At 44.7% G+C, this 27024-nt stretch overlaps 1 protein-coding gene across 2 annotated transcripts in view; it reads right to left on the reverse strand.

Annotated features, from left to right (window-relative positions):
- LOC311239153 (sodium/potassium-transporting ATPase subunit alpha-1-like) overlaps positions 1–27024 on the reverse strand; it is a 91098-nt gene that overhangs the window by 33953 nt on the left and 30121 nt on the right. For both annotated transcript variants that reach the window (XM_084327407.1, XM_084327408.1), the window contains 4 exons: positions 21531–21667; positions 13052–13202; positions 10166–10334; positions 8224–8378 (listed from right to left, as the gene is read on the reverse strand). In XM_084327407.1, coding sequence (XP_084183533.1) covers positions 8224–8378; positions 10166–10334; positions 13052–13202; positions 21531–21667 — 612 coding nt within the window. The remainder of the gene's footprint in view (positions 1–8223; positions 8379–10165; positions 10335–13051; positions 13203–21530; positions 21668–27024) is intronic.

Consider the following 27024-nt stretch of genomic DNA (forward strand, 5'->3'; position numbering starts at 1 on the left):
AACCCAGCATCTTTCACTGCCCAGTTCAGCCCAACCCAGTCCAGAATAGATACCTCTTTCATGTTAATATGTTTTATGCTAATATTGTGAAGAGTAGAGATTAATGTTTTATGCTAATACATATTTTAAAGAGTAGAGACACGGTGTGATTATTTTACTATGATTGAAAATCTATTTAGACGAAGACATACAAAGAAGTAATTATCACAATTAGCGAATTTTTTTGTCTGGTAAAAAATCTGTTTGGCTGGTAAAAAAAATCAGATACTCGCCAGTTGGCTGGTAAGCCAAAAAGTTAGTTTCCTCCCCTGTTGTGAAGCACTCTGTACATTCGTGCTGGGAAGGGTGCTATCCAAATAAAGCCTTACTTACTTAATTACTATGTGATAGTTAAGCATTACATCACGCGCTGGAGTGTGTTATACTCATTAGATCATGCCTAGGGGTGGTTGTTAGGCCCGACACGCAGCGGAGGGTCGTTAGACCCCACTAGGCATGATCTAATTCGTGATGTAATGTCTTTTATACAATGGCCGAATTCACCCAACCTTATTGCTATAGAATAAACACACAGTAATTGAAGCATAATGGAGATTTATTCACAAAACCATCCGCAGAAAAAGTAGGTAAAAAATAAAGAAAAAAAGTTGCCTCCGTGTCTAGAAGCAGAGGGAGGTTGCTTCAAAGCATGCAATCTAACAACAAACTTCATAAAAATCCCACGATGTATTATTGTTTTGACAATGGGTCATGACAAACCAATTACATAATCCAACATTGTGTAAACAACTAACATATTCCAGTTAACTGTATCTTTTTTTAATTATTCGTTACGAATATATCCATATATTCCACATTCCATATTCCATATCCACATATTCCATTGTGTCCGGGACATCCAGTGAAATCGCTTCGTGCGACAGTGTCCTTTTGCAGAGGGAGGTTGCTACAAAGCATGCCATCTAACAACAAACTTCATATAAAATGACACTGCTATAGAGCAACACTCCTGCCAGCCAGCTTTTGTGCAACGGACACCGACACAGAGAGCACACAGCCTCAGAACCCCCCCCCCCCGCGAGTTATATTTTGTTTTACAATGAGTCGTGACAAACCAATTACATAATCCAACATTGTGTAAACAACTAACATATTCCAGGTGACTTTATATTTTTTGAATGAGTCGTTATGACGAAATCAATACATCCATTCATAAAGATTTTTGTCCGCCATCTTGGTTTCATTCATAAAAACAATGAACGGTGGAGTGATTCGGAATTTTTTTTATTCGGTTGTGGGTCACGTGGAGTGTGTTATACGAAATAACAACCGGCAACTTCACTGTTTCAGCCAATCAGAATCAAGAAATTTGCATGCCATTGTATAATAGAAGACATGATACAGGTCATAAAAGTATAGTACAGTGGAGAAGTAAAAAAATTTAAATAGAAGTAGGCAGTGTAATTTTAGTGTCCAAATGAACGTCAGCTCATCGGTGGACCAACAGTTATGAACCAGAGAATGTGTGCCTCATCTCCATAAAGATCAGCCACAGAGTCGGCCCTCCCTCCACCATGTCGCTGGAGCAGCTCCGAGTTCATTAAACGGTGGACGTGATCATCAACCGTTGTTAGTCCCACGGTCAGCAGTCGGGAATGAACGGATGAGTCAATGAGCCGTAGGCGAACGAGGTAACGATCAAAGTGTGAGGATTCTCTGCTCTGCCAGCAGACAGTGTAACTATTCCACTACTATTTTATCTCTTTTCAATTGTTCAATAACACGCTCGCTGTGGTGTTGCCTGGCTTCACCACAACGCTGTTCTTCCTGTGAAATATTCCATCCCAAGGGCGACTGGGTAGCGTAGAGGACTAAGCACTCGCCTACCACCAGCAGAGACTCTGGGATCGAATCCAGCTGTCGGCGGTACCTCCGGCTTGGTCAGTCGTCCCTACTAACACAATTGGCATTGTTAGCGGGTGGGAAGCCGGTGGGGTGTGTGTCCTGGTCGTGGTAAACTGCGACTCCTACTGGTCGGCCGGGGCGCCTGTTCAGCAGGGAGGGGATCTGGGGGAAATAGCGTGAACCTACAGTATGCACGTGTTACGTTCCCCCAGTGAAACTCCTCACTGTCAGGTGAAAAGAAGCATCTGGCTGACTCCACATGTATCGGAGGAGGCATGTGGTAGTTCTACACCCTCCCCAGGCCGACAGTGGGGCAATGCGCGCAACGACCAGGAAGGGAATTAGCATAGCGACTAAATTGGGATGGGGGAAAAATACAGAAAGACCCAAAAATAAATAGAATAATTTTTTTTAATCCCTTGTAATTATGTTGAAAGAGGGAACGATCATTGCTTTACTTGTATCCTAGGTCACTGACATGCATATAACCGTCATGTCGACTAACTCCGATGCTTCGTTGCATCCGTACAGTATGTAGCCACGAGTGATCGAGATCGAGGCGGCACTTAGACACGGCGGCCGTTTTAAATCACCATTAACCCTTTCACTACCACACTACCAAAGGGTTAACCCTTTCACGGCGACAATGCAGAAGGTTAACCCTTTCACTGCCACACGACAAAGGGTTAACCCTTTCACAACCACACTACAGAAGGTTAACCCTTTCACTACCACAACTGTCTGTATGTGGTAGTGAACGGGTTAACCTTCTGTAGTGTGGTAGTGAAAGGGTTAACCATCTGTAGTGTGGTAGTGAAAGGGTTAACCGTCTGTAGTGTGGTAGTGAAAGGGTTAACCTTCTGTAGTGTGATTGTGAAAGGGTTAACCCTTTGTCGTGTGGCAATGAAAGGGTTAACCTTCCGTATTGTCACAGTGAAAGGGTTAACCCGTTGTTAGTGTGGTAATGAAAGGGTTAAGTCCCGTTCATCCTGCCGGCACGCCAGTATCTGATAATCATCAGCATCCCCTTGGCGTCTTTTTCTTTTCATTTTAAAATCAGCGTGCTGCAGATGTGAGCACAAAGGCCTCAGGCCCGGGCCGCTAATAACACTCTGCACACAGGACCCGTCCGCTAAGGTCTAACACAGTTTCACCGCAGCGGTTTAAAAACACCCACCGTCACGGGCACGCTTGATTTATCACCTGCTGAAACACACCCCGGGAGCTTGTTTACACTGGAGCAACACTCTGCCGTGTTGCAGGGCGCTCTGTGGCCCCTCCTCGCTCTGTGGCCCCTCCTCGCTCTGTGGCCCCTCCTCGCTCTGTGGCCCCTCCTCGCTCTGTGGCCCCTCCTCGCTCTGTGGCCCCTCCTCGCTCTGTGGCCCCTCCTCGCTCTGTGGCCCCTCCTCGCTCTGTGGCCCCTCCTCGCTCTGTGGCCCCTCCTCGCTCTGTGGCCCCTCCTCGCTCTGTGGCCCCTCCTCGCGTTGCCTTCCTGAACAGGAACCACACTGCTCTGTTGTATTTTAGAACTGAACTTTGTGAAGAAAAAGTGTTATGAGCGATGCACTGCTCTGTTGTTCTATTAAGTGTTATGAGCGATGCACTGCTCTGTTGTTCTATTAAGTGTTATGAGCGATGCACTGCTCTGTTGTTCTATTAAGTGTTATGAGCGATGCACTGCTCTGTTGTAAATGTTATTGTATATTTTTATTGAACTATTTTATCACACTTTTTTACTCTGTCTATTGTATTTTATTATTTTTATTACTGCCTATCTTTAAACTGAATGAAACCGTAAACAGAGAGGCATATTGGGATGTTAGATCCTAATGTGAAAAACTGTGATTTACCTTACCTTGCTACCTCTTTATCCTTTTTATGCTTGCTTATGCCTGTTTGTTATTTAATTTTTTTACTGCTGTGAAGCACTTTGAACTGCAATTTATGTATGAAAAGGGCTATACAAATAAGGTTTATTAAAGTTTATTATTAACAGCTCCAGGATTTGCCTCACAACGGTGGTTCTAGTTTTGGGGTCGACTTGTGCATGTTCATAAATGTGTGGACGGAGTCATCTGAGGTCATGGGAAAGGAATCCGGAGAGGAGGCAGCCAATCAGGGCCGAGTATGATACCACCCACGGCTTAGGGTTAACCCCTTAAAGACTCTGTGCCTGCAAGGATGTTCCATTAAACATCTACTGTATCTACTGTATTGGTAATCAAGTACATTTCGTAGCACAAGCTTAAAGAAACACGCCAACATTTTGGGAAATTATCGTCTTCTCCAGAGAGAGACAAGAAGATAGATACCAGTTTCCTTTCTGTGTGTTCAGTAGAAAGCTATCTGGCTGCACGTTAGCCTAGCTTAGCACAATGAATGGAAGCGGACAGTGCCAGTTAACGGGCCATGTCTGCTTCCATTCATTGTGCTAAGCTAGGCTAACGTGCAGCCAGATAGCTTTCTACTGAACGCACAGAGAGGAAACTGGTATCTATCTTCTTGTCTACAACACTACAGACGGTTGTGGTAGTGAAAGGTTAACCTTCTGTAGTGTGGTAGTGAAAGGGTTAACCTTCTATAGTGTGGTGGTGAAAGGTTAACCTTCTGTAGTGTGGTAGTGACAGGTTAACTGTCTGTAGTGGTAGTGAAAGGGTTAACCTTCTGTAGTGTGGTAGTGAAAGTGTTAACCTTCTGTAGTGTGATAGTGAAAGGTTAACCGTCTGTAGTGTGGTAGTGAAAGGTTAACCGTCTGTAGTGTGGTAGTGAAAGGTTAACCTTCTGTGGTGTGGTAGTGAAATGTTAACCTTCTGTAGTGTGGTTGTGAAAGGGTTAACCTTTTGTAGTGTGGTAGTGAAAGGTTAACCTTCTGTAGTGTGGTTGTGAAAGGGTTAACCTTTTGTAGTGTGGTAGTGAAAGGTTAACCTTCTGTAGTGTGGTAGTGAAAGGGTTAACCTTCTGTAGTGTGGTAGTGAAAGGGTTAACCTTATGTAGTGTGGTAGTGAAAGGTTTAACCTTCTGTAGTGTGGTAGTGAAAGGTTAATCGTCTGTAGTGTGGTCGTGAAAGGTTAACCGTCTGTAGTATGGTAGTGAAAGGTTAACCATCTGTAGTGTGGTTGTGAAAGGGTTAACCTTATGTAGTGTGGTAGTGAAAGTGTTAACCTTCTGTAGTGTGGTAGTGAAAGGTTAACCTTCTGTAGTGTGGTAGTGAAAGTGTTAACCTTCTATAGTGTGGTAGTGAAAGTGTTAACCTTCTGTAGTGTGGTAGTGAAAGGGTAACCTTCTGTAGTGTGGTAGTAAAGGGTTAACCTTCTGTAGTGTGGTAGTGAAAGGTTAACCGTCTGTAGTGTGGTAGTGAAAGGTTAACCTTCTGTAGTGTGGTAGTGAAATGTTAACCTTCTGTAGTGTGGTTGTGAAAGGGTTCACCTTTTGTAGTGTGGTAGTGAAAGATTAACCTTCTGTAGTGTGGTTGTGAAAGGGTTAACCTTTTGTAGTGTGGTAGTGAAAGGTTAACCTTCTGTAGTGTGGTAGTGAAAGTGTTAACCTTCTGTAGTGTGGTAGTAAAGGGTTAACCTTATGTAGTATGGTAGTGAAAGGTTAACCTTCTGTAGTGTGGTAGTGAAAGTGTTAACCTTATGTAGTATGGTAGTGAAAGGTTAACCTTCTGTAGTGTGGTAGTGAAAGTGTTAACCTTCTATAGTGTGGTAGTGAAAGTGTTAACCTTATGTAGTGTGGTAGTGAAAGTGTTAACCTTCTGTAGTGTGGTAGTGAAAGGTTAACCTTCTGTAGTGTGGTAGTGAAAGTGTTCTGTAGTGTGGTAGTGAAAGGGTAACCTTCTGTAGTGTGGTAGTAAAGGGTTAACCTTCTGTAGTGTGGTAGTGAAAGGTTAACCGTCTGTAGTGTGGTAGTGAAAGGTTAACCTTCTGTAGTGTGGTTGTGAAAGGGTTAACCTTTTGTAGTGTGGTAGTGAAAGGTTAACCTTCTGTAGTGTGGTTGTGAAAGGGTTAACCTTCTGTAGTGTGGTAGTGAAAGGTTAACCGTCTGTAGTGTGGTAGTGAAAGGTTAACCTTCTGTAGTGTGGTTGTGAAAGTGTTAACCTTCTGTAGTGTGGTAGTGAAAGGGTAACCTTCTGTAGTGTGGTAGTAAAGGGTTAACCTTCTGTAGTGTGGTAGTGAAAGGTTAACCGTCTGTAGTGTTGTAGTGAAATGTTAACCTTCTGTAGTGTGGTTGTGAAAGGGTTAACCTTTTGTAGTTTGGTAGTGAAAGGTTAACCTTCTGTAGTGTGGTTGTGAAAGGGTTAACCTTATGTAGTATGGTAGTGAAAGGTTAACCTTCTGTAGTCTGGTAGTGAAAGTGTTAACCTTCTATAGTGTGGTAGTGAAAGTGTTAACCTTCTGTAGTGTGGTAGTGAAAGGGTAACCTTCTGTAGTGTGGTAGTGAAAGGTTAACCATCTGTAGTGTGGTAGTGAAAGGTTAACCGTCTGTAGTGTGGTAGTGAAAGGTTAACCGTCTGTAGTGTGGTAGTGAAAGGGTAACCTTCTGTAGTGTGGTAGTGAAAGTGTTAACCTTATGTAGTATGGTAGTGAAAGGTTAACCTTCTGTAGTGTGGTAGTGAAAGGTTAACCGTCTGTAGTGTGGTAGTGAAAGGTTAACCGTCTGTAGTGTGGTAGTGAAAGGGTAACCTTCTGTAGTGTGGTAGTGAAAGTGTTAACCTTATGTAGTATGGTAGTGAAAGGTTAACCTTCTGTAGTGTGGTAGTGAAAGTGTTAACCTTCTATAGTGTGGTAGTGAAAGTGTTAACCTTATGTAGTGTGGTAGTGAAAGTGTTAACCTTCTGTAGTGTGGTAGTGAAAGGTTAACCTTCTGTAGTGTGGTAGTGAAAGTGTTAACCTTCTATAGTGTGGTAGTGAAAGTGTTAACCTTCTATAGTGTGGTAGTGAAAGGGTAACCTTCTGTAGTGTGGTAGTGAAAGGTTAACCGTCTGTAGTGTGGTAGTGAAAGGGTAACCTTCTGTAGTGTGGTAGTGAAAGTGTTAACCTTATGTAGTATGGTAGTGAAAGGTTAACCTTCTGTAGTGTGGTAGTGAAAGTGTTAACCTTCTATAGTGTGGTAGTGAAAGTGTTAACCTTATGTAGTGTGGTAGTGAAAGTGTTAAACTTCTGTAGTGTGGTAGTGAAATGTTAACCTTCTGTAGTGTGGTAGTGAAAGTGTTAACCTTCTATAGTGTGGTAGTGAAAGTGTTAACCTTCTGTAGTGTGGTAGTAAAGGGTTAACCTTCTGTAGTGTGGTAGTGAAAGGTTAACCGTCTGTAGTGTGGTAGTGAAAGGTTAACCTTCTGTAGTGTGGTAGTGAAAGTGTTAACCTTCTGTAGTGTGGTAGTAAAGGGTTAACCTTATGTAGTATGGTAGTGAAAGGTTAACCTTCTGTAGTGTGGTAGTGAAAGTGTTAACCTTCTATAGTGTGCTAGTGAAAGGGTAACCTTCTGTAGTGTGGTAGTGAAAGGGTAACCTTCTGTAGTGTGGTAGTGAAAAGTTAACCTTCTGTAGTGTGGTAGTGAAAGTGTTAACCTTCTATAGTGTGGTAGTGAAAGGGTAACCTTCTGTAGTGTGGTAGTGAAAGGTTAACCTTCTGTAGTGTGGTAGTGAAAGGTTAACCTTCTGTAGTGTGGTAGTGAAAGGTTAACCGTCTGTAGTGTGGTAGTGAAAGGTTAACCTTCTATAGTGATAGTGAAAGGTTAACCGTCTGTAGTGTGGTAGTGAAAGGTTAACCTTCTGTAGTGTGGTAGTGAAAGTGTTAACCTTCTATAGTGTGGTAGTGAAAGTGTTAACCTTCTGTAGTGTGGTAGTGAAAGGGTAACCTTCTGTAATGTGGTAGTGAAAGGGTAACCTTCTGTAGTGTGGTAGTGAAAGGGTTAAATACAGTTTCCCATGAAGCTCCACTGCTTCCTGATGCCAGGAGCATGTTACCAGTTGTTTATTTCCCAGCGTACTACATCTCTCCTGGCGCGTTTGTTTATCAAAACCCAGGGGAACAGCGAGGCGGCAGAGAAGATGAATAACACGGAATAAAGTGTATCGACGAGATGACCTCATGTGAAGTTATGCAATTATGCAATTTGAAGAACAAAGTCATCCAGCAGAATTTGTTCCAATCTGCCCCAGAGTTGGAATCAATACATAGAGGCTATCTTCTTTGTTGCGCTGTTATTTAATTTTTATTTATTTATATATTTTTTACAGTAATTACACCAAGGCACTGGAATTAACTCAGCAAATATATACTAATGTTAAGATTCCCCTTCAGGCGAAGGCTCCTCACCATGTCGGTCCCCAGGTCGATGCAGAGGATGGTGACGGTCCCAAGGGGCAGGGGAACACTACCGATGATGAAGAGCAGGAAGGGGGTGATCTCTGGAATGTTACTGGTCAGGGTGTAGGCGATGGACTTCTTCAGGTTGTCAAAGATCAGACGACCTGGGGGAGTGAGGGAGGGGGTGAGGGACAGAAAGGACAGATTGAGGGACAGAGGACAGATTGAGGGACAGAGAGGTTAACTGAGCCAGTTGTTCAGGGGGAAAGGTGTGTCACTCATATTTGCTTTTGTCTGATTGTTTCTTTCTCTTTCAAACCCTTTCTTCCCTCCCTCCCTCCATCCCTTCTCCCTCCCTCCCTCTCTCCCTCCCCCCTCCCCTCCCTCCTTCTCTCCCTCCCTAATCTCCTCACACTCCTCCACTCCCTCCCTATACCTCCCTCCTTCTCTCCCTCCTCCCTCCCTCCCTTCCTCCTTCTCTCCCTCCCTCCTTCCATCCATCCCTCCTCCCTCCCTACCCCTCCCTCATTCTCTCGCTCCCTGATCTCCTCACCCTCCTCCACTCCCTCCTTACCTCTCTCCTTCTCTCCCTCCTCCCTCCCTCCCTCCCTCCCTCCCTCCCTCCCTCCCTCCCTCCCTCCCTCCCTCCCTCCCTCCTTCCCTCCCTCCCTCCCTCCCTCCCTCCCTCCCTCCCTCCCTCCTCCCTCCCTCCCTCCCTCCTTCTCTCCCTCCCTCCCTCCCTCCCTCCCTCCCCCCTCCCTCCTTCTCTCCCTGCCTGATCTCCTCACCCTCCTCCACTCCCTCCCTACCTCTCTCCCTCCCTCCCTCCCTCCCCCCTCCTTCCCTCCCTCCTTCTCTCCCTCCTCCCCTCTCCCTCCCTGATCTCCTCCCCCTCCTCCACTCCCTCCCTACCTCCCCCTTCCCTCCTTCTCTCCCTCCCTAATCTCCTCACCCTCCTCCACTCCCTCCCTCCTCCCTCCTTCTCTCCCTCCCTGATCTCCTCACCCTCCTCCACTCCCTCCCCCCTCCCCCCATCCTCCCTCCCTCCTCCCTCCCTCATCCTCCGCCTCCCTCCTTCTCTCCCTCCCTGATCTCCTCACCATCCTCCACTCCCTCCCTCCCTCATCCCCCCTCCCTCCTCCCTCCTTCACTCCCTCCCTCCCTCCTCCCTCCCCCCCCTCATCCTCCCCCTCCCCCTCCATCCTTCTCTCCCTCCCTGATCTCCTCACCCTCCCTCATCCCCCCATCCCTCCTCCCTCCTTCACTCCCTCCCTCCTCCCTCCCTCCCCCCCTCATCCTCCCCCTCCCCCTCCATCCTTCTCTCCCTCCCTGATCTCCTCACCCTCCCTCATCCCCCCATCCCTCCTCCCTCCTTCACTCCCTCCCTCCTCCCTCCCTCCCCCCCTCATCCTCCCCCTCCCCCTCCATCCTTCTCTCCCTCCCTGATCTCCTCACCCTCCTCCACTCCCTTCCCCCTCCCCCCCATCCTCCCTCCCTCATCCTCCCCCTCCCTCTCTCCTCCCTCCTTCTCTCCCTCCCTGATCTCCTCACCCTCCCTCCTCCCTCCTTCCTCCTCCCCCTCCCTTCTTCTCTCCCTCCCTGATCTCCTCACCCTCCTCCACTCCCTCCCCCCCATCCTCCCTCCTCCCTCCCTCCTCTCTCCCTCATCCTCCCCCTCCCTCCTCCCTCCCTCCTTCTCTCCCTCCCTTATCTCCTCACCCTCATCCACTCCCTCCCCTCCTCCCCCCCATCCTCCCTCCTCCCCCCCCTCATCCTCCCCCTCCCTCCCCCTCCCTCATCCCTCCTTCTCTCACTCCCTGATCTCCTCACCCTCCCTCCTCCCTCCTTTCTCCTCCCCCTCCCTCCTTCTCTCCCTCCCTGATCTCCTCACCCTCCCCCCCTCATCCTCCCCCTCCCTCCTCCTCCTTCTCTCCCTCCCTGATCTCCTCACCCTCCTCCACTCCGGTGACGATGGAAGCGAAGTTGTCGTCCAAGAGGATCATGTCGGCCGCCTGCTTGGAGACGTCGGAACCCGCGATCCCCATGGCAACGCCGATGTCGGCCTTCTTCAGTGCGGGCGAGTCGTTGACGCCGTCTCCGGTCACCGCCACGATCGCCCCCTGGAGCCGCGGCAACCGACGGAACAAAGAAGTGGAGAAATAAGAGCAAATTGAGTTGACTTTACAGGCACAGCTCGGCGAGATAAGTGCCGCGATTTAGCCTCATTTCATGTCTGCCGGCTTTTTAATAATGTCTTTTCAGAGTCGCTCTGGGGAGATAAAAATTAATCAGTGAGTCACATGGGCTGAATTCTAAGCTGACCCGCCGATGTGCACGTACAAGGTTACCACACACACACACACACACACACACACACACACACACACACACACACACACACACACACACACATGGGCTGAATCATAAGCTGACCCGCCGATGTGCACGTACAAGGTTATCACACACACACACACACACACACACACACACACACATACACACACGTTCACACGTACTACAACAGAGAATAACATTCACATCATTATTTGCACACAATTTAAGCACACATTCACATCCCCATCGCTGCTGTAAAACCGCATATTTCCAAAAGGTCAACTATAATTAAGAACTGTAATCAGTAATTAAGAAACTACATTTCCCAACAGAAAGCCAGTATGTGGTTCTGTGTAGCTGGCTGGGCAGAGCCACACTAACAGGCTACGGACAGGGTTAGGCCCTCAGCTGCCACACAATACAAGTAGTGCAATGTAGAAAGTGCAGACATAAGAATAGGCATAAAATAAGTACAATAAGTACAGTGTTGCTCACATGCTTTCGAGCAACACTGTACTTATTGTACTTATTTTATGCTTATTCTTATGTCTGCACTTTATACATTGCACTACTTTTATTGTCTTTTATCCGTATTCTTATGTCTGCACTTTATGCATTGCTTTTATTCTGTCAACTGTATGCTAATTAAAATTTTCATTCTATGGTATTTGTTGTGAAGCACTTTTAGCTGCAATCCATGTATGAAAGGTGCTATATAAATAAAGTTATTATTATTATTATTATTATTATTATTATTATTATTATTATTATTATTATTATTATTATTATTATTATTATTATTATTATTATTATTATTATTATTATTATTATTATTATTATTATTATTATTATTATTATTATTACTGCAAGGCACTCAGGGTAAAAGCATCCACCAAATGTTACATTATGTTAAAGTTTATTCTGTTCTGTTCTATTCTATTCTGTTCTGTTCTGTTCTGTTATATTTTGTTCTGTTCTGTTCTGTTCTGTTATATTTTGTTCTGTTCTGTTCTGTTCTATTTTGTTCTGTTCTGTTCTGTCATGCACTCATGTCATGCAGTCATATGTCATGTTATGTCATGTTGTTATGTCATGTCATGTTATGTCATGTTGTGTTATGTTGTGTTGTGTTATGTCATGTCATGTTATGTCATGTTGTGTTATGTTGTGTTGTGTTGTGTCATGTTGTGTTATGTCATGTTGTGTTATGTCATGTTGTGTTATGTCATGTTGTGTCATGTTATGTCATGTCATGTTATGTCATGTTATGTCATGTTATGTCATGTTGTGTTATGTCATGTCATGTTATGTCATGTCATGTTATGTCATGTTGTGTTATGTCATGTCATGTTATGTCATGTTGTGTTATGTCATGTTGTGTTATGTCATGTCATGTTATGTCATGTTGTGTCATGTTATGTCATGTTGTGTTATGTCATGTCATGTTATGTCATGTCATGTTATGTCATGTTGTGTTATGTCATGTCATGTTATGTCATGTTGTGTTATGTCATGTCATGTTATGTCATGTTGTGTTATGTCATGTCATGTTATGTCATGTCATGTTATGTCATGTTGTGTTATGTCATGTCATGTTATGTCATGTTGTGTTATGTCATGTCATGTTGTTATGTCATGTTGTGTTATGTCATGTTGTGTTATGTCATGTCATGTTATGTCATGTTGTGTTATGTCATGTCATGTTATATCATGTTGTGTTATGTCATGTTGTTATGTCATGTCATGTTATGTCATGTTGTGTTATGTCATGTCATGTTATGTCATGTTGTGTTATGTCATGTCATGTTGTTATGTCATGTTGTGTTATGTCATGTTGTGTTATGTCATGTCATGTTATGTCATGTTGTGTTATGTCATGTCATGTCATGTCATGTTGTGTTATGTCATGTTGTGTTATGTCATGTCATGTCATGTTGTGTTATGTCATGTTATGTCATGTTGTGTCATGTCATGTTGTGTCATGTCATGTTGTGTTATGTCATGTTGTTATGTCATGTTGTGTTATGTCATGTCGTGTTATGTCGTGATATTTTATCGGGCAAATTAGGGGGCTTAAGTGTAGGGGTGAGGCTCTAGCATGAGTGTGTGGTTAACCTAGACCTTGACCTTTGACCTTTTACCACCAAAGTTCACTCTTTTCAGTTCACCCCTGAGCCAAAGTGGACGTTTGTGGCAAATTTGAAGAAATTCCCTCGAGGCGTTCCTGAGATATTGAGAATGGGACGTTCGGACGTTCGGACGGATGGACACGGCCACAGCATTCAAAACAGTTACAAGGTTATCACACAACAGCGAAGTTAGTCAACTATGATTTATGCACACACACACACACACACACACACACACACACACACACACACACACACACACACACACACACACACACACACACACACACACACACACACACACACACACACACACACACACACACACACACACACACACACACACACACGCACACACACACACACACACACACCTGTCTCTGGCAGCCTTCCACTATGATGAGCTTCTGCTGTGGCGAGGTGCGAGCGAACACGATCTCAGTGTGATTCCTGAGCAGGTCGTCCAGGTACTCTGCGCTCATGTCCTTCAGGTCCGACCCGTGCACCACACAAGCCTTGGCATCCCTACAGGGCACAGAGAACACACTCCCGGTAAGGGGCCTTGGCATACGGGGCACAGAGAACACACTCCCGGTAAGGGGCCTTGGCATACGGGGCACAGAGAACACACTCCCGGTAAGGGGCCTTGGCATACGGGGCACAGAGAACACACTCCCGGTAAGGGGCCTTGGCATACGGGGCACAGAGAACACACTCCCGGTAAGGGGCCTTGGCATACGGGGCACAGAGAACACACTCCCGGTAAGGGGCCTTGGCATACGGGGCACAGAGAACACACTCCCGGTAAGGGGCCTTGGCATACGGGGCACAGAATACACACTCCCGGTAAGGGGCCTTGGCATACGGGGCACAGAGAACACACTCTCGGTAAGGGGCCTTGGCATACGGGGTACAGAGAACACACTCCCGGTAAGGGGCCTTGGCATACGGGGCACAGAGAACACACTCCCGGTAAGGGGCCTTGGCATACGGGGCACAGAGAACACACTCCCGGTAAGGGGCCTTGGCATACGGGGCACAGAGAACACACTCCCGGTAAGGGGCCTTGGCATACGGGGCACAGAGAACACACTCCCGGTAAGGGGCCTTGGCATACGGGGCACAGAGAACACACTCCCGGTAAGGGGCCTTGGCATACGGGGCACAGAGAACACACTCCCGGTAAGGGGCCTTGGCATACGGGGCACAGAGAACACACTCCCGGTAAGGGGCCTTGGCATACGGGGCACAGAGAACACACTCCCGGTAAGGGGCCTTGGCATACGGGGCACAGAGAACACACTCCCGGTAAGGGGCCTTGGCATACGGGGCACAGAGGGAGTAACACACGTCCTCCTCAACATTCACCTGGACGTTTCTATCTCTCTCATAAAGGACTTCTCTACCCTCTTCCTCTAAGAGAGCATCTGTCATGCTCTCTCTCTCTCTCTCTCTCTCTCTCTCTCTCCCTTCTCTCCCTCTCCCTCTGCCTTCTCTCTCTCTCCCCTCTCTCTCCCTTCTCTCTCTCTCTCTCTCTCTCCCTTCTCTCCCTCTGCCTTCTCTCTCTCTCCCTCTCTCTCTCCCTTCTCTCTCTCTCTCTCCCTTCTCTCTCTCTCTCACTCTCTCTCTCTATCTCTCTCTCCCTCTCTCTCTCCCTTCTCTCTCTCTCACTCTCTCTTTCTCTCTGTCATTCTGTGTGTCTCTCTCTCTCTGACTTTCTGTGTGTCTCTCTCTTTTTCTCTCTTTCTCTCTCTCTCTGTGTCTCTCTCTTCTCAAGTTCAAGTTTCAAGTTTGTTTATTATATTATTACTCTCTTAGTCAGGGGGCCAATCCTGAAAAGTGCTTCCGTTAACACTTTTGCTGCCATGTTTGGGTAGAAGCTGTCAACATATTTTTTTGGTAAGAGGGGACCTATGTAAGATGTTCTAGGGTGGTTGACAAGTTTGAAAAATTATTTTGTGACTTTTAGAGGCCATTTCAGGCAAATTTTTCAGATTGCCTGCTCGAAATGACATGCCCACAATAAATATAGAATATCTCCCCAATCACAAGGGCCATATAGATAATCCTGGTATCAAAAGAAAGGTGACAGCAGTTGGATGGCTGCAGCAGTGTCAGAATGTAAATGGATGTTACTGTGTCAGATAAAATTGAGCTAGACCATTGAAAAAAAGTCAAAAATTCAATTTCCGCCTAAAAGAAAACATGTTTTTAGAGTGAATATCAGCTTGGAAACATGAGATAGTAGCCCAAATAATTTAGGAATCATGACTCCAATGTATGCTAGGTACTTTTGCCAAGTTAGAGCACAGTCATTTGATACAGTGCAATACTACACAGGTTATGTCCAAGCGGAAATCTATATGATTCTTGAAGTGACCTTTCGTGCTAATGCTTTTTGACTTTTTTTTTTCTTGATCCACTTTTTCTCCTTTTTTTCTCCCATCCCAATTTAGTCGTGCGAATTCCCCCCTCCCCTGTCTTGATCGTTGCTCGCATGTGCCCCCCACTGGTCGGTCATAGGGAGGGTTGAAAAATCTATCGCATGTCCCCTCCGATACATGCAGAGTCAGCCAGCCACTTCTTTTCACCTGCCAGCGCGGACTCTCATTAGCGAGGTGTAACGTGTGGGAGGCTCACACTACCCTCGACATCTCCTGTCCTTGCTGTGCAGGCGCCCTGACCGACCTGTAGGAGTCGCTGTTTACAACGACCAGATTACCACCCATCGACTCCCCTCCCACTGACTCTGCCAATTGAGCCAGTATGACGGCCGGACCAAGCCGGAGGCAACGCTGACAGCCAGATTCGATACCGGTGTCTCACACGTTGGTGACGAGCGCTTAGACCGCTGCGCCACCCAGCCGCCCCGCTTTTTGACTTTTTAATGTTGTATTTTGACAATACACTTGGATACCATGATAAGACAAAATATTTGTGTGGATTACTGAGGATCATCTTCCCAGTAATATAACCATTGTATGTATACAAAATATTACATTAAACATAAATAAAAACTAAAACAATAAAATGTATCCAGTGTTAGGGTCGGAAGGAACCAGAGCAACTCAGGGGTTAGGCATGTTCAAGCCAAAATGTGTGTTTATTTGGAAGAGGGAGGGACATTTCTGGGACGTGTATGGTGCAACTGGAATTCTGGATATGAAATGTGTCCCTGACCATGTGTATGAGTGCAAAGCGTGTGTAGTGCATATTGTGTGCAGAATGGGAATGTTGGAAGTGTTGTTAGTGTGCGTGTAGGCTATGGCGTGAGACAAGGTGTAGTCAAGGCAGCATGGGGCACTAGAATCCTGGGCCCTCATTCATCAACGTGTTCTACGCACAGATTTGTGCTTACCCTGTGCGTACGATCATTTCTAAGCAAAGAGTGGGATTCATCAATTTCAACTTGAACTTGACTCCGTGCTTACGTCTACGCACAGGTCAGAGCACACTTAGCTGACGCCCAGTGGTAGAATATCGTTACTACGCATAAGCACTCCTCAGTTCTGCATTAGTTTCAAGGCGGAAATAAGCTTCCGTGCATTAGTGTTCAACTTCTGTATGACCCGTAATTCATTATAGTTCATTGTAAAATAGCGACAGTAGTGTAATTATAACGGGCTCACACGCGAACAAGAGGTTGGCCTGCTTGTTTGGCATGGGGGGGCAGACGCAAAACACCAACCTCCAAACGCGATTAGATATTGTTTCAAATAAAAAGCTAATTATTTTGTGTCATGTTTCCAAATAAGATTGGTCACGAAATGCTTTCTACTTCAATTTAGTTAGAATAGATGACCTCCGTTGAAACTTCACTGAGACTAACAGTCTATTTGTGAGCTCCCGCACAGATGTGATGATAATAATAATAACAATAATAATAATAGCTTCATTTTATATAGCGCCTTTCAAGAGACCCAAGGTCGCTTTACATAGATAGGGGGGGGGGAATAACAAAGTAACAAACATAGTGGACAGACACACAACATATATGATGATGGAATTCATTCAAGATATCTCCACCCTCAGGTCTTTGCCACCGGCACGGTCCATCGTGATATTGGAGATGGATCGAGCAATAGACTGTTACTGTAGCTGTCAAAGCTCCATCACAAATGCAGTTATGTGAATAGAAAGGGATTCCACTCAGTCAATGTTGCGCAGGCAGCAATGGTTAATAGATATCATATCCGACATCACCGTAAGTGTACACGTCTGTCAGCCTGTCTAACGAGTTGAGTTCTAACAAAGAACATATTACATGCTGGTATGCTGATAGAGTAAACTATTATATGAATATGATATGATATAAGGTATACACTGGATGCGCAAGTTACTGTTGCATAATGTAGGCTATGGCTGCTATTATATGTAATCCATATAGGCTACCTAATAGTATATGATTTTTAGAGGCATCTATTTTGTTGTCGGTAATACCGACAACAAAATAGATGCCTCTAAAAATCATATAGCCAATCGAACACAACTAATAAAGGCATTCATATTACAGCACGGTTATAATGACACACAACCAACGCCAAACAGTGGTCAACGAACGGTCTTTATTAGTATTTTGAGCTGTCCAGGCAGAATTGCAGCAATGGTCTTAGGGAGCCGTTGATATCTGACATCACCGTTTACAAGTCCGCCTTTTATTTATCCCATAATACGCGATAGTGTCTTCTTGGTTCGACAGCAGTGAACATTGAACAATCTCCGTGAAGTTTCTCAGAGTTCCGCTCTGGTCAGTCCATTATTTCACATCCCATGGGGGGTGTTTCCTCACTTTCATGACCATATATGGATAATCATGCACGAGCATTGACGGTAGAACAAAGTGGTATTCATCAACACGGAGGAGCATAGGACCTGCGTACGCACGGTTGATGAATCCCGACTTTCCTGTGCGTACACTCATTCTAAATTCTGTGCTTACGTGTGGAAATAGAACATGTTCTACGCACACGTTGATGAATGAGGGCCCTGGTGTCTATGAGGATGAGGACAGGCGCAGGAATCCAATGGGGCACAGGAGACACTTGAGGAGGAAAGAGACACAAGGTCAGAATGGCACAACAACTGGATGCATAGCAAGGTAGTAAACTTTGTAAGTCTAGAATCTCAGGTACATACCATTAGGACCTAGAAGGCACTTCAGACTCAAGGTTTTCTGGTTACAGACGGCGATCTGTACGCCCCTGTGCCCTCAGTGCACGTGCTGATGTGGAGGGCTGAGCATCGCACACTGAAGATCTCGTTGTTGATGTGCTTTTTTCTGGCGGCCGCACCACAACATCCAGATCAAGATCGGTTTCTTCACCGTTAGTCTCTTGAATGTCATTGGAGTTCATGCACCACGCTGCACGGGCACATCCACATGCCCCACTGCAATACAGTCCTCTTCTGCGACAGAGACACTGTCTGGTACTGCACTGACTTCCACTTTCCTTGCATCCACACACTGTCAGCTGTACGCATGTGGATTGTATAGGTTCCTTGGTAAGAAGCATGGGGACCAGCATACCATTCATCATCTGCCAACCACAATTGGTGAGGGCAGTTGTGGGTGTGTCACTAGTGACTGTTTCCAAACCCTCGTTTGGTAGTGGGCCCTCTTGAGGTGCATTGACAATGCATCTTCTGTTTGTGGTAATGTATCAACATTGGCTTTACGTTTTCGAAAGAGAGTGCAGCAAACTTCTTGTATCGAGTTGCTGGTTGACTTAAGGTCATAGAGCTTACATATGAACTGTTCTGCCAAGCATAGGGAAGTGGTACTTGGTACTTCATCCTCACCAAAGTTGTGGAGAAGATGCGAGTACTGCTGGAACACTTTCCATGCTGTCCTTTTTCCAATTCTGGTGAACTAGCTCGTAGTATCACATCCAGTGATGGCATGAAATGCCAACAGACCATCAAGCATCTCATTTGGTAGTGTGATTTGATGGACTTTGATGTAGCGTGGTTTGTTAGCTGTTCCTGCTTTCATCCAAACTTTTTGGCTTAGTTGGTTTGCAAATACAAGTAGTAGCAGCAACACATCGGTGTCTCGGCACTGAATGATGAGCCTCTGAAACCCTTTCGTTGTTGCATCAGCTGCATGTAGTAGTATGTGTGTATCTGTTTCTTCATGTGTAGCTTGTAGTGGAGATACATCAATCCCAGCTGCTGACGTGACTTTTTCAGGATCCTCAAACCCTCCACTGATAACAATTCCCTCATCATAAAGCTGCACATGATTCTCAAGTTCAGTTGATAGGAAATGGGTAAGGTTGGCTTTGTTTTCATCCATTTCAATGAAGCTATTCCAGTTAGCAGGTAGCTTTACATCTCTACTCACAATTGTGCGAACCTTTCGCTGAGTAGTGCTGTGTTTTGTTATTGTTAAACTCTTGATAGAGTTTTTTTTGGTACAGATCAAACACTATATCCACTCTGGTGACGTTCCCATGTAGATTAGATGCCACTCTCTGTGTGAACACATCTGCATATTCCCCGAAGGTTGATGCATTTTGAGGTTTTCCCATGGCTCTTACTAAGGCTATTCCATCAATGATGGTGCATGTTCTCATAACAGATGGACTAAGCTCTGTTTCCTTTGCACCAGCTTGTAGTATGGTGGCTAAGTCAGCTTTGTTTGTAGGCCTGAGCACTGAATCTGTTGTGGCAAGTGACAGGGGGACTGCACACAGTTCTTTTTGGAGAATCTCATCCATGTTGACCTCTCTGCCACTCTCCATGGATACAATGATGCGGCAAAATATATCCCTGTCAGGCTTCACACACTTGGATCTGAGTTGTTCAAGCTTGGTATCTGTGCTGTATAGGCTTGAGAATGTTTTCGGTTTTCTCTTGGTGAGACTGGCGTGGAAGTCTGTGTTCGTTGTGCCCAGTCGGTTTCTCACCAACTCAGTGATTGTTTTTTTGCCAGACTCTGAAGCATGTGTAAGGTCATTCAGTATCTCTTCTGAGGCAACATCACCAGTTGTCAGGGACACTAAATCATACATATGCGCTTGTTGGAAGACGTTGTATCTCTGGAACTGATCAACAAGTTGAATGACATCGTGATTATCCCTCTTGATTCTTTATTTATTTTATTTTTAATTTTTTTATTGATCTTTTTCCCCCTCCTTTTTCCTCCGATTTTCTCCCATCCCAATGTTAGTCGTTATGCCAATTCCCAATCCCCTTCCTGGTCGCTGCGCACTTACCCCCCACAGTCGGTCTGGGAGAGTGGAGGCTATCACGTGCTTCCTCCAACACACGTGTAGCCAATCAACCGCTTCTTTTCACCTGGCAGCGCGGACTCTCACTGAGAGGGTGTAACGTGTGGAAGGATCACACTACCCCCCTTAGATCCTATCCGCGCTGAGCAGGCGCCCCGACCGAACTGTAGGAGTCGCTGTTTACAACGACCCGGACCCACCCTGCCAGCTTTCCCACCCTCTAATACTGCCAATTGTATTAGTGTGAACGGCCAGCCAAGCTGGTGACAACGCCGGAGCTGTGAGCTGGATTCGAACAGATCCCTCTTGATTCTTGATTGAAGGCAGTCTTTGTGTGTCTCCTCATCATCGTGTCAGTCCAAACAGGGATCTGGTATCCTCTGCCAAGGATGCACGTTCATTATAGGTGATGGACCAACGATTTCTTGCAGGATCATTTCTAGTGATGCCTATCAATCCTCCAGCAACCTTTCCCGTTTAATTGATGTGTTCAAGGCGAAGGCCGAAAGGCACCTTGTTGAAGCTGTGTTTGGTCTCCTTGGCTACAAAATCACCATCTAGGAAGCCCTGGTAGACCTCTGGTGCTGTCTGTGCCTGCTGTTCCATGTCTGCTATGAACACAGCACCCCATCTTGTGTAATGGGTGTGATCATATGCAGCAAACCAAGGCATCATGCTCTTGAAGGCTGACATGTACAGGTTCCAATCACCACATCTCAGTGCCCGGGTGAACGCAAGGAGAATAGACACAAGGTCCATGTACTGTCTCCAGAAGGTAAAGGTTGGCTTGTCTTCATTGGCCTTGTCAAACTGTACAAGGATATCTTGAATCTCCCCAACTTTCAGCACAAGTTCCTCATAGCATGCTGAAGCTGCTTCCATTTCTCCACTTCCTACCACCCATTAGTTTGAAGTGTATAACTCTTCAGCTTCACTGACATTGCTGCTGTTTTTTGCTGTATCAACCCACAGCACCCCATGTGGTAGGCTATGATATTGTTTTACCATTGGTTGATTTTTTTTAATCAATAGTTAAGATCATACTTTCACATGAGATATATTAAGGGATAATATTACAAAATTGTTAGAAATTACAGAGCAAATTGTCACTAATTTGGCAGCATTGTGAAAATTTTTCCGATTTTACCACTTACAATGATAGAATGATTAAATGACCAAAAAAATCATTTTCAAAGATGTCAACATAGCTAGGCCATATGTCAAGGGGTTAAACATGAATACTGGACAGCTTCTACCCAAAAGCGATTACTTAAGTTGCAATATCAGTGTTGGCCCCCTGACTATCTCCCCTCTCTCTCTCTCTGTCATTTTGTGTGTGTGTCTCTCTCTCTCTGTCTCTCTGTCTCCTCTCTCTCTCTGTCTTTCTGTGTCTCTCTCTGTCTCTCTCTCTCTGTCTCTCTCTCTCTGTCTCTCTCTCTCTCTCCCTGCACACACACACACACACACACACACACACACACACACACACACACACACACACACACACACACACACACACACACACACACACACACACACACACACACACACACACACACACACACACACACACACACACACACACACACACACACACACACACACACACACACACACACACCTGGGGTTGACTTGACTCAGGGGGACATTGAGCCTCTCAGCAATATCCTCCACCGTCTCGGTGCCCTCGGAGATGATGCCCACACCCTTAGCGATGGCCTTGGCTGTGATTGGGTGGTCCCCGGTCACCATGATCACCTGACCACAGAGGGAAAGAGGGCGACCATAAATCACAGAGCATTATCACAATAACCGACCCCGCTATATGTCATCCATATGACGTCCCTCATAGCACGCAGGAGCTATCTGCCTTCGGGCCTATAAGTCATACAAATGGTCTTTTAGCATCAGGTGGTGGTACACTCTGTGAAGGAAAGGTGCTTAGCTTAGCTTAGGACCAAAGAAGTGGTTCTTTCACTTGTGTTTGTAAAAGAGCTGCTGTTGATAGCTACTAACCTGGCCATGTCCAGACTAAAACGATTTTGGTTGTTTTAGGCAAAGTATTTGATCGTTTGCATCATTCTGCCACACGGAACTGCGTTCTGGCAGCCTGAAGACAGTACTTTCTGATACCAGCTCCCAGAGTGCGCAATTCTGCGTCACCATCTTTACAAGCGATACGCATCTTCTCCTGAACCGATGACGCGTATAGCCCACCTCTCCCTTAACCGCATGTGCAAACTCAGTCAAACATCACCAACCACCGTCGACAACAGATTGACATCTCCCTTAACAGTGTTACAGAGCTTGATAGGGCTTTTACAGCTAAATGTACTTTTTCTGAAAACCCAAGTAGTAGCCTAGCATACTGTTCCATAGCATACCCCTTCAGTTGATCATGACAAATCATCTCTTACCTTGACGATTAAAAAGCCTCCATAATTTAGTAAATAGTATCCCCATGGCATGGTGTTGAGCTGTAGCCAGCAAGCTATGCTATCAATATTAGCTAAATAATTTGCGTCACATAGCTGGCCTTTTTCTGAAACCCCAAGCACATTATGGAACCTCTTGGAATGGAAGGTGTTATATAGGGGTCATTACCATAATAGTATTATACAGTGCCATCTTAGAGCCAAATGGTCCTCCATTCGAATTCACTGAAGAGACAGTAGTGGTGGCTTGATTCCAACGTCAGACACATAGGACAGTCAGCATTGACCACCAAACTATGAAAATGTATTTAGTTTGTTGGAATTAAATAACTATCAAAGCAGCTAAAGACTGTGTTGTTCAAACTATGTCTGTGTAAATCTTTTATGTCTTTTTTATCTGTTTCCCCCCCCCCCACATTTTTATTACTTTATTTTTAACACATTCCCGCCCAAGCACGGAGATCTCCGTGTTTCGAGTCCATGCGTTGTGGACAGAGGCACGGATAAATCCGTGGGAAGTTGTTATTGCTTTTATTCCATTTTAACACATTGGCGACCGCTGGGACCCGTCTAATATAGTGGTTGAGGACCAGCTTTTGTAAACAGACCGGTGTCTTTTTGTAGAGCTAAATCTATATTTTATAGTATTGCTATCTGTCCATTCTCATTGTCAATTGAGTTCATAAACCGTCCCTTCAAAATGGCTTAAAGAAAAAAAATGCATCAATAGGTTGTCATTTTATAGTGCCGTGAATATAAGCATTATAGCGGATTTTGTCTCGTATATTTTCTGGAAGGCTAGTTATAGGGCTAATAGCTGCTAACGTTATATTCAATGGCATTTCCGTTTTACATATGCTAAAGAAATAACTCAAACTGCATATCATCGGGACTGTCCCAAAGCATGTATGCATCAAAGGGGACGGGGGGACGGACGTTGTTTATTATTATTGATTACCAATAACAGTGGTCGTGTAACTAGCCACATACGCTGATCGGCTGGTTGCGTATCATAGCAAGCTCTGATCCGGCTATAATTTATGTGAAAAAGATCTTACCATGAGCCGGTGAGATACCCCAGAGCATTTCCCCGTTATCAATCGGCATCTGGTAGATCGATATGTCCATTGGCTGATGATAAATCCCCTTATTCCATGGTGAAATCTGCGATTCGAAACGTAATCCATGGTACAAGATGCTGATTCAGAATCCGGGTACTAAAAATATCCATTGAAAGAAAAAGAAAAAAGTCATCCGTTCGCCCACAGGGCACATTGCAGTAGCGCGATGGCGCCCCTAAGAGGATCTGGCCGGTATTGCATCTTCTGGAATTCACAGACTAGGGAATATATGCAGTGCCGCTCCGCGACCTTGACTCGGTTATTAAAATGGAATAAAAGCAATAACAACTTGCCACGGCTTTATACGTGATTCTGTCCACAACGCATGGATTCGAAACTCGTATTAACTCGTGGTCGGGCGGCAAAGTGTTAATAACCTATTCAAGGTCGCCGAGCGGCACTGCAGATTTACCCTACTCTATGAAATCGACAAGGTGCAATACCGGCCAGATCCTCTCAGGGGCGCTATCGCGATAATAAAGTGTGCCCTGTGGCTGAACGGATCAGTTTTTTTTTTTTTTTCAATGGAAATTTCAGTAGCAGGATTCTGGATGTGCAGCATGTAGCTTGGATTACGTTTCGAATTGCAGATTTCACCATGCAATAAGGGGATTTATCATCAGCCAATGGACATATCGATCTACCAGATGGCGATCGATAACGGGGAAATTCTCGGGGGGGATCAGCCCGGACCACGGTAAGATCTTTTTCACGTAAATTACAGCCCGATCAGGCATTGTTTTGATAGCCATCCAGGCGATCGGCCTATGTGGCTAGTTAGACGAACACGGTTATTGGTAATCAATAATAATAAACGACGTCCCCCGCCCCCCCCCCCCCCCCTTTCATGCATACATGCTTTGGGAGCGTGCCGATCATATGCAGTTTGAGTTATTTCTGTAGCATCTGTAAAACGGAAATGCCATTGGATATAACGTTAGCAGCTATTAGCCCTATATCTAGCCTTCCAGAAAATATACTAGTCCCAAATCCCGTATAGCGCTTATATTCACGGCACTATAAAATGAGAACCTATTGATGATTTTTATTTTTTTTAAGCCATTTTGAAGGGACGGTTTATGGACTCAATTGACAATGAGAATGGACAGATAGCAATACTATAAAGTATAGATTTAGCTCTACAAACAGCCCCACGTGTTGTTTACATTCCCCGGTCCTCTTGACATTAATTAGACTCAGCCCAATGGCCCCGAATGTGTTAACATGCTGATATCCTTGCACTCTATTGATGTTTTTATATGTGAAGCACTTTGTGACCCTGGTCTGTGAAAGCTGCTATATAAATAAACCTTACTTACTTACTTACTTAAATGAACCACTGACGGACCACAGTAAATGCATATACTGTAAACCCAATACATACAGACCAGATAATCCTGTTAACCCTTGTGTGGTGTTCACATTGTTCTTTCTAACACAATGTCCACGCGTCTGGTGGACCCACAACAATACATTGAGATTTGAAAACAATAAAGCCATAACAATTCATGTAAAAAATACTTACCAGATGTTAACCTTATCTCAGTTACAAGCAATTTAGACAGAATAAATGGTTAATATTTGCCATTTACCTCTGCTAGATCACATTTATCAATAAAAGTGCTATTTGTTTTTTTTACGATTTATATTGTTATATCACGAGTGACGAAGACATGAGTGAAATAAATTATGTTTATCTTGAAGAACATAAAAGAAACAAGGTGGAGGCAGACAGTGAACCTTTTTGTTAAATTTCTACTCCTTTTCATCTACAATTTCCATACTTCCGGAACACCACGTACAGTATGGATATATAAATGTGTAGGGTGGGGTCACAGTGTGCACTCAATGAAAATGTGTTCTTTTATATGTTCTTCACAGAACATGGGCCATGGCCAATGAGTCTCAGGTTAATTTTTTTTTATTCATTCATCGTTTATATTTTTGTAAACACTGTTGAACCCACACCACACGCGGGTTAAACAATTAAAGTACTACGAGCGATCATAGAACCACTGAAAGATGTTATTCTGTATACAGCTGTCTGGAACCACCAACGGCTGCAAATACAGTAGCGGTGAAGAACTATTCAGGGGTTCAAGTGGTTCTTCAAAAAGTCTATACGGGTGGGTTCTTTAAAGCAGCGCTTAGCTCACAAAGAAACTCTGAAGATACGTCTTATTTAGAGTGCGGAGTCACGTCTGCGACCTCTTAGCTGCTCGGCTCTTTGCTCCCGGCGTCTGCTATGAAAGGGGGGACATTCTTTCACACGTCTCGGGAGTCTTCTATTTACCTCTTTGAATTATACGTGTTGGTTTCACACTCGCCTCCACTGAATAACAGCTGCTCTCCCCTGCGGCGTTAAACGTTAACGTTAAATGTTAATGTTATGTGCACCTTATGTGTATACTGTATACGTACTTCACCAGAGCATTATATTTAGCATTCTTAGCACTTAGCATTTTTTGATTATATATATTAGATTAGATATTAGTTATTAGATTATATATATATATATATTTTGTAACTGTATTTATTGTAGGGCAAATATAACTGAGAGGGCTTACATACCCTCATCTTGCACCTTGACCTTTTTACACTGCCTACTTGCCCATATCCAGAGTTAATTATATTGTTATATTGTTTACACTGCCTATTTTCATTCTATTTTTATTTTTACTTCTCCACTGTACTCTAATTCTATGACCTGTATCATGTCTTCTACTACCTGTACCCCCCCCCCCCCCACCTCCCCCATGCTGCTATGATGCCTGAATTTCATAGGAATATCAATAAAGGAATATCTTATTTTATCTTAAAGGAACATGCCAACATTTTGGGAAATTAGCTCCTCTAGCCTAGGCATTGTCCGACTAACACCTCTCCCGAAGGCTACCCGTCACTGTCTGCTTCCATTCATTCATTTGGTCGTCTGGTAATCCGGAGGTTCCCGGTTCGATTCCCGCTGCTCCTCCCGGGCAGCGTGTCGATGTGTCCTTGAGCAAGACACTTACTGCTAACATACACACCGACGGCGGAGGCAACCATGCAAGGTGTCAACCTGCTCATCGGGAGTAGTTAGGGGGTTAAGTGTCTTGCTCAAGGCTATATAAATGCATCCATTTAGCAGGTTTCAAGTGGGTATCAAACAGGAAGGAAGACTGTCGGATTCAATAGGGAAGTAATCCAGAACTATTTTATTGCACTGCATTATTGCACCATTTTACTCTATTCTATTTTACTCTTTTTATTATTGTCTATTTTTAAAACTGCCATAGAATCAAACCATAAACAATGTGGCCTGTTGGGATGTTAGATCCTAATGTGAAAAACTGTGATTTTGTATGTCTGCACTTTATGTGCACATTTTATGCCTGTCTTTTTTCTGCTGTGAAGCACTTTGAGTTGCAATTCTTGTATGAAGGTGCTATACAAAATAAAGTTTATTATTATTATTATTATTATTTACCATTTATTTACCATTTACAATAGAAGCAATAGAAGCGATAGAACCAATAGAAGTGATAGAAGTGATAGAAGCAATAGAAGTGATAGAAGC

This window comes from Notolepis coatsorum (genome assembly GCF_963971535.1).
Source record: "Notolepis coatsorum genome assembly, chromosome: 13".
Taxonomy (NCBI): Eukaryota; Metazoa; Chordata; class Actinopteri; order Aulopiformes; family Paralepididae; genus Notolepis; species Notolepis coatsorum.